Raw genomic sequence first — 8,747 nt, forward strand, 5'->3', positions numbered from 1 at the left:
TTGTGTTTGCACATTTCTGTTGCTTGTGGGGCTCGCACACAAGAATTTCACTCGCATGTGCTGTGCCAGTGTGCCTGCACATGCGATGTGACAATAAAAGTGATTTGATTTGATTTGATTTGATAAAGGCAGCAGCCAGGAAAGAAGAAGATTATTCAAAAATACAACTTATGTCACAATAAAATTACACAAGTATGGCTTGCAGTAGTCCAATACAATCCACTAGATGCTGCTAACATGTAGCAATATAAGTGTGTTAAATAGCATGGAGCTGGATGTACTATGGCAAAAGTGAAGACTGCAATGCAGTTAACAATGACCTGCCACCTTAAGCTCTGCAGGTGATAAATTAACACTGTGATAAAAAGAGATTAATGTCCAAGACAAAATCTTGCACATTTGTACCAGTCAAAGTTCACTTTATGCAATCAACTGCACATGGAGACGTGATCCACACCCTGGGAATACTTCGCCATCACATTTCAACTCATTTCATGGTGCTCGAACACCCTCGACCCTAAGCTGATGTGCTGTTTTTAGCGTTACTGTTTACAAAATGTCAGAAAATTTGAAAAACATCCTGGAGGAATGGAAAGGTCTGGAAGAAGAGTATCAGCAACTTCAGGTAAGAAACTGCTCATAATCGGGACAGCCTTGCACTGTATACTGAATATATGATGTTCTTTTACAGATCCACAGAAAGCTGAAAAAGTTGAAATATTTCTTCTAACTGATATGTTTCCTGTGTTGTTGTTATAACCTTGTGTTCTTAATGTCCTGCAGGAGACACACAGAATGTATTTAAAGAAACTGGATGAACTTTCCAAACTGCAAAACAACTGCTCTTCCTCTATCTCCCGTCAGAGGACAAGACTGAATGAGATATCCCAACTGGTGAAAAAGTAAGTGTGAGTCACAACTAGGGATACACACGTACACAGATGTACAACAACGTAAATTATATCTTGCATTGCATCATAAGAATTGTGGGGAGTTCTGCTCATTTCAGGTGTGTAAGCCTCGAATTGAGTCTTACAACTAATATAGAGAACTTTATACAACATGCCTCATTCACACACAAAACTTTCCTATAAGTGCTTTCTTTCTAACACTCACACTCAAATGAACACATCCAAGAGAAACTTGGGCTTTATATCTCGTCCCACATTCCCATAACCCTCATCCAGTGTGTTGCTACAAGACCAATGGCTGAGCAGCATTAACACTGGCTGCAAGTCTTTAGTCCCTGCAGGGGTCCAGGTCACAGCCTACAATCCTAAACTGTTTTAAACGGCCATACAAATATTAAAAATCACATTTCCACAAAAAACAAGCAAAAAAGAACCTCGGCAGAACATAACTGAAATACTATCGCAGTTCTAAATTTATGATTTGAACGTTTTATAGCGTTGGCACACTCACCAGTTCACCACAAGTGTTACTTACTTACTAAATTAGTTAAATATTAATTGTGGTGGATGACACCACAAAGAAATTTAAAAGACCTGTGTAAATTAAAATTAGTGCATTAACTGGACTTTTACAGTGAATTAGCCTACGGAAAAAATAGAGCCAGTCAGGTTACACACATATCGTCACAGACAGTATGATGGAAAACATTTAGGGAGTGCATGCTGCCATGCAGTTCATTTTGGGTCCTTAATTTGCATTTGCTCCAACTTTCCACCAGGTTTTATGAATTAGACTCAGTAGTTTTGACGTGTCCTCACTGGCGAAGAAATAAACAACAACAGTCATATCTTTGGTTTTAGAAGTGGCTGAGACAATTCAATGATGCAAAGTTATCTTGTGCTCTTATGTCACTTGTCAGATCCAGCAAAGGGTCATCAGAAGAAGATGCCAGGATTCTGGATGACATAAAAGAGAAAATCAAGATTCGACCAAATGCTTTCTTTCAGATGGAGGCTTTCCTTCCCAAGAAAAATAGGTAATCAATAGCTTTTAAAATATAAGCTGACTTTCATTAAATAAAACACTTTTTTAACCTAAAGAGAAAAAATCATGTGGTTGTTTGATCTTACAGCCTATACCTCAGTCTGGTTCTTGGAAATGTGAATGTCACGCTTTTCAACAAGCAGTCAAAGTAAGTTTGACCATCAAACCCAAAGCGCCGAGTATAAATATTTGACTTTTGCATTTTTCTCTGTTGATTCACTCTTATAGCACCATTTTTATTTATCCAGCCACACCTCTAATATTCAGATAAGTGCTTTCATTAGCACAGCTGTCCTCAGCTGCTGGATTTCGACAATCCTTCACTCTTCCCGAACTTATGCTTTTGCAGATTTGCTTACAAAGATGAATATGAGAAGTTCAAGCTGTGCCTCACAGTCCTTCTGCTGCTGTTCTCCTTCATTTGCTATTTCTTTGTGAGCTACAGGTAAAGCGTAATGTCATCATTAATAGCTGAATGCAACTGTGTGAGATACAAGCTGACACTGTTTCTCTAAACGTAACTCTTGGCTTTAGATTTTCTGACGTAATCCTCAATTTTCTGCTGGTGTGGTACTATTGTACCTTAACTATCAGGGAGAGTATCCTCATCACCAATGGCTCCAGGTCAGCACCTCCAATCACGATCATCTTTTTCATAAATTGCTACGACCTATTTATTAAAGAACTTGTGCATTACAGAATCAAAGGTTGGTGGGTTTTTCATCACTACATATCAGCGGTTTTGTCCAGTGTAATGCTGACTTGGTGAGTAGAATAGGTTAAAAAAAACAAAACCTTGATGCTCTTTAAAACACATTTAAACTCTAAATCTTTATTTACAAATGCCCTCCCTTTAATCCTCAAAGGCCAGAGGGAAACCTGTACCACATGTTCAGGAACCAGTTCCTCGCCTACTCTCTGTATCAAAGTAAGCTCTTATTTATTTCACACTTCCAGCTTTTCTTTTCTTTTCTTTTTGTCAATAGAAAATTGTACTTAGTAGTCAGTATAATCTTTTAATATCATAAGTTTACATATGGTAGTGATAGGATGTGCGATCTTTAATAGTCTGCAAAGGCTTTGTGTGCATTGCAGAGTGCTCTTGCATTCACAACCACATCCTGGGAGCATGGGAAAGGTCGTACCTTCTTTTATTGTTTTACGGTAGGATTAACGTAGCTATGTCAGTTTTAGTCTAAGTGCCTTTTTTACATATAGATGAACTGTTGGATTTTCCAGACCAGCAGGTTTAGGGAAGTCGTTTATAGGGTCACACTCTGACACACACACGCACACACACACACACACACATACATACATATACACCTCCACATTCCAATGCAAGGAACAAACACCCACTCACTCTCGTGCGAGAGCTCAGAGCTGCCCTTGCTAAGCAACAAGTAAAACTGTGTTCCTCCTATCTGATTCTCAGCTGAAGAAGTGTTTTAGAACATATCTCTTAACACTTTTTCAAACCAAACAAAACCCTGATGATCACTGTTTGCTTCAGGTTTCGTTCAGTGTCTGCAGTGCTATTATCAGAGCGGATGTCTGTACAGACTGCGAGCCCTGGGAGAAAGACACAACATGGATCTGACTGTTGGTGAGACACTCGTAGCAGGCAGATTTTATATTCATTGTTCATTCTCACAGCTGTACACACGGGTGCTCACACACACAAACTACACCCTTTTTGGCTCCTACCTCAAAGCACACTGTGCGCTGTTGATATTACGTGCTGCACAATAATGTTTAATATTTAGTATTTACTGTTATATTGCCATAGATCATCGTGATGTTGTTTATTGTATTGCTCTTGTTTTCTTCTGCTTGTTTTCTTTTTTCTTTCTCAACAGGTGATCCAGGTGATTGATATATGTATTTCTTTTTTGTCTGCTTATTTAGTTGGTTTTTGTTTTTTTTGCCCTTTATCCCCGTCCCTCTTCTCTGCTGTTTTTTCCCCCTCTTTCTTTCTCCCTTTTCTTTTCCTCATTCAAGTCTGTCCCGTATCTAGCAAGTGAAAATAAAATAAATAAATAAAATAAACAATAAAAGGTGAATCAAATAGACCATTACGGCAAGGCTGGGATGGTCAATTTGGTAAATTAAATCCGTTGGGCATCTTTCCTCGCCTTTAGACAATAATTCTGATGGCAAAAGAGCCAAACGGGACAGGCAAAAAAAAAAAAAAGATTTTATATTCATTAAATGAAATGCGACCACAGGCCTCGCTGTAATCATATATGGAAGTAAAAACAGACCTACAAAAATAGAAAACTGTTGTGTGTTTTCTGTATTTAGAGGGATTTCAGTCCTGGATGTGGAAAGGGCTGACGTTTCTTTTACCCTTCCTGTTTTTTGGTCATGTGAGTACAGTCTGTGTGACACTGACAAGCTTCTTCTTCTAGCTGCTTATTTTGCATTTTTAAAAAAAGAAAAAAAAATCATGCTTTGTCATGGTTTAGATCAGGAATGTCAAAGTCATTTTACACTGTGGGCCACATACGGGCTACTTTGATGTTAAATGGGCAGGACCATTCAAAAACATGAATAATGTGTGTAAAATTACAGAAAAAGTTCTGCTGGTTTATTACCCAGACTGTCCTATAATAATAAAAAAAATGTATTATTATTTTTTACTGCTAACTCACTGTAAATCAAACAAAAAACAAAAAGAAGCAAACAAAAAAGAGACATTTCCATCATAATGGAAAAACAGGTAATTTAATTATTTTTGGTGTAAGGTGAATGGGAAGGTGGGGGGTGTCTTTATCAATGGGAAAAACTGTAAAACTTATGACAAGTGAAACAGCTGTTAAAAAATCTATTCTCTCCCTCACATTTTCTCAAGATGTCCAGTTGGCCTGTTTCAAGTCTTTTGCGGGCCTTTCCTGGTCCCCGGGCCTCATGTTTGACAATCCTGGTTTAGATGGAATAGGCACTGATAAAAATGCTGATGTCATGTAAGACTTAATATCGACTGTATTTAGGCAGCTGGAGACAGTGTTTGGATTTTTGCTGATCTTGATAGCAACTCGATCTTTAGCATTCCTCTGTGTCTGTGTACTACAATCACTACTACTACAAACCCCGAGGCTTCGTGTTTTGTCTCTCAGTTCTGGCAGCTCTTCAACGGGCTGTCTCTATTCAGAATGGCTCAGCTCCCAGAGTGTAAAGAATGGCAGGTCAGTGGTCTCATACACACCAGGTTTTACAGTTTCTATGTGACATCCAGTCACCATTAGCACAGATTACATGCTGGTAACTGTGTGTTTAGGATACGACTCATCCTCTTCTGCTTACTCATGTTCTCTATGCTCTAATGTCATCCCAGGTTCCAGTGTGTGGGCTCTGCTTCCTTATTCTCTTCGCGGGAAACTTCTTCACCACTGTTGCAGTCGTTCGTCAGAAGTTAAAAACCAGGAATCAGAAGCCAAAGAGCCTGTGATGCAGGAAATTATTACAAGGCGGCACAGTGGTCCTGAGTTCAATTCCACCATCAGACCGGGGTCTTTCTGTGTGGAGTTTGCATGTTCTCCCCGTGTTTGCTTGGGTTCCCTCCTGGTACTCCTCCCACCATTAAATGACATGCAGATTGCTGGGATAGGTTAATTGATTAATCCAAATTACACCATAGGTGTGAATGTGAGCACGAATGGTTGTCTGTCCCTGTGTGTTGGCCCTGCGACAGACTGGCGACCTGTCCAGGGTGTACCCTGCCTCTCGCCCTATGACAGCTGGGATAGGCTCCAGCGCCCCCCGCGACCTTGAAAAGGATAAGCGGAAGCGAAACGGATGGATGGATAGACTTATTACAAGTGTATTGCCTTGTATTGTATGCATTGTATTGTGTAAAATGACTAATCACTCGCAGTTAAATGTTCAGTTATGATCCACATCACTTACAGTGGGGCAAAAAAGTATTTAGTCAGCTACCGATTGTGCAAGTTCCCCCACCTAAAATGATGACAGAGGTCAGTAATTTGCACCAGAGGTACACTTCAACTGTGAGAGACAGAATGTGAAAAAAAAATCCATGAATCCACATGGTAGGATTTGTAAAGAATTTATTCGTAAATCAGGGTGGAAAATAAGTATTTGGTCAATAACAAAAATACAACTCAATACTTTGTAACACAACCTTTGTTGGCAATAACAGAGGTCAAACATTTACTATAGGTCTTTACCAGGTTTGCACACACAGTAGCTGGTATTTTGGCCCATTCCTCCATGCAGATCTTCTCGAGAGCAGTGATGTTTTGGGGCTGTCGCCGAGCAACACGGACTTTCAACTCCCGCCACAGATTTTCTATGGGGTTGAGGTCTGGAGACTGGCTAGGCCACTCCAGGACTTTCAAATGCTTCTTACTCCTTTGTTGCCCGGGCGGTGTGTTTTGGATCATTGTCATGTTGGAAGACCCAGCCTCGTTTCATCTTCAAAGTTCTCACTGATGGAAGGAGGTTTTGGCTCAAAATCTCCTTAACACGGATCAGTCGTCCTGTCCCCTTGGCAGAAAAACAGCCCCATAGCATGATGTTTCCACCCCCATGCTTCACAGTAGGTATGGTGTTCTTGGGATGCAACTCAGTATTCTTCTTCCTCCAAACACGACGAGTTGAGTTTATACCAAAAAGTTCTACTTTGGTTTCATCTGACCACATGACATTCTCCCAATCCTCTGCTGTATCATCCATGTGCTCTCTGGCAAACTTCAGACGGGCCTGGACATGCACTGGCACTGCGGGATTTGATTCCCTGCCGTTGTAGTGTGTTACTGATGGTGACCTTTGTTACTTTGGTCCCAGCTCTCTGCAGGTCATTCACCAGGTCCCCCCGTGTGGTTCTGGGATCTTTGCTCACCGTTCTCATGATCATTTTGACCCCACGGGATGAGATCTTGCGTGGAGCCCCAGATCGAGGGAGATTATCAGTGGTCTTGTATGTCTTCCATTTTCTGATGATTGCTCCCACAGTTGATTTTTTCACACCAAGCTGCTTGCCTATTGTAGATTCACTCTTCCCAGTCTGGTGCAGGTCTACAATACTTTTCCTGGTGTCCTTCGAAAGCTCTTTGGTCTTGGCCATGGCGGCGTTTGGAGTCTGACTGTTTGAGGCTGTGGACAGGTGTCTTTTATACAGATGATGAGTTCAAACAGGTGCCATTCATACAGGTAACGAGTGGGGGACAGAAAAGCTTCTTACAGAAGACGTTACAGGTCTGTGAGAGCCAGAGATTTTCCTTGTTTGAGGTGACCAAATACTTATTTTCCACCCTGATTTATGAATAAATTATTTACAAATCCTACCATGTGGATTCATGGATTTTTTTTTCACATTCTGTCTCTCACAGTTGAAGTGTACCTCTGGTGCAAATTACTGACCTCTGTCATCATTTTAAGTGGGGGAACTTGCACAATCGGTGGCTGACTAAATACTTTTTTGCCCCACTGTACATGTTCAGAGACAAGCATCACTCTCCAATAAAGTCATTATTTTACAGATTTTCTGCAATTTTGTTTGTAGCCCTTAATGTTATTTTGACTATTCAGCTATATTTTATGTTAAATGTTATAATGAGTAATTCACGTTATATTTTATTTCTCTATGTGTTAAACTAATGATTAGCAAATAATACAGCCTGGGCTAAAAAGAAAAAAATCAGTGTTTTTTCCATTTCATGTTTTATTGTTAATGCTCATTTGGTGTCATCTTAATAAAGTGCCTTTACAGTTATTAATAAACAAGAAAATTGACTGAATTTCTACTTTAAACAAGGAGCTGGAAACATTCCTCAGGGATTTTGGTCCATATTGAAATGATAGCATCACGCAGTTGATAAAGTTTTGCCAGCTGCACATCCATGATATGAATCTCCTGTTAAACCACATCCCAAAGTGATGTAAGTGAGATCTGGTGACTGTTGAGGACATTGGAGTACAATGAACTCATCGTCTTGTTCAAGAAACCAGTTTGAGATGATCTGAGCTTTGTGACATAATGTTATATCGTGCTGGAAGCAGCCATTGGAAGATGTGTACTCTGTGCTTACAAAGGGATGGATGTGATCGGCAGGCTGTGGTTTTTAAACGATGGTTAGTTGATGTTTAGTCGGTACTAATGGGCACAGTGTGCCAAGTATCCCCCATACTATCACAACATCAACTATCACTGATAGAGGGCAGGAAGAAGAACAAGCAAACTCCCCACAGAAAAGACACTGGATTTGAACCCTGTGAGGCAAAAAGACCAGACAACATTCTTCCATTGTCCAACTTTGGCGTCAGCTGTATCCTCAGTCTCCTGTTCTTAGCTGACAGGTGTGGCACCCAAGGTGGTTGTCTGCTTCTATAGCCCATTTGTGTCAAGGCGCAATGCCGTGTATCCAGAGATGCTCTTCTGCATTACCAACAAGAGGCAGTGGCTCTATTTGCGTTTAGAGACAGCTGAGCCGGCGTACCAATCAAAGTACATGTTTATGTGAGGTGATATTACAGAGTACAGACGTCAAGTCTACTTTGTCACGTTTTAGTAACTGAAAAAGCCTTCAGTTATTTGTATTAATGAGTAGACAAAAAATCCTACAGTTCATCTGAATAGAAACAGATTAGAAGGAAATTGTGTATTTATTTATTTAATAAACATTCACTCAGTGGACAAAGATAGAGTTAGGCCTCGGTGACTGGACACAGCAGAAGTAAAGTTTGCTTTACTACCAACAGGTTTTGGCTGGAATAATTAAACTGTGTACAAAGGCCAGTTTGTTTGCTTTTTTTTGTTGTTGTTGTTA

General features: G+C 40.2%; 2 protein-coding genes across 2 annotated transcripts in view; both read left to right on the forward strand.

The window, feature by feature from the left end:
- The window catches only part of clpb (ClpB family mitochondrial disaggregase), a 520,737-nt gene that overhangs the window by 69,274 nt on the left and 442,716 nt on the right, over positions 1 to 8,747 (forward strand). The gene's annotated exons all lie outside the window — the stretch shown is intronic.
- tmem120ab (transmembrane protein 120Ab) lies at positions 557 to 5,407 on the forward strand. Its single transcript, XM_005746920.1, has 12 exons — positions 557 to 625; positions 784 to 902; positions 1,838 to 1,948; positions 2,045 to 2,104; positions 2,306 to 2,401; positions 2,491 to 2,580; positions 2,656 to 2,721; positions 2,823 to 2,884; positions 3,470 to 3,562; positions 4,261 to 4,325; positions 5,076 to 5,151; positions 5,301 to 5,407. The coding sequence occupies exons 1-12, from the start codon at positions 557 to 559 to the stop codon at positions 5,405 to 5,407; spliced, it is 1,014 nt and encodes a 337-aa protein (XP_005746977.1).

This window comes from Pundamilia nyererei, unplaced genomic scaffold (genome assembly GCF_000239375.1).
Source record: "Pundamilia nyererei isolate P.nyererei 1_Seehausen unplaced genomic scaffold, PunNye1.0 scaffold00185, whole genome shotgun sequence".
Classification (NCBI taxonomy): Eukaryota; Metazoa; Chordata; class Actinopteri; order Cichliformes; family Cichlidae; genus Pundamilia; species Pundamilia nyererei.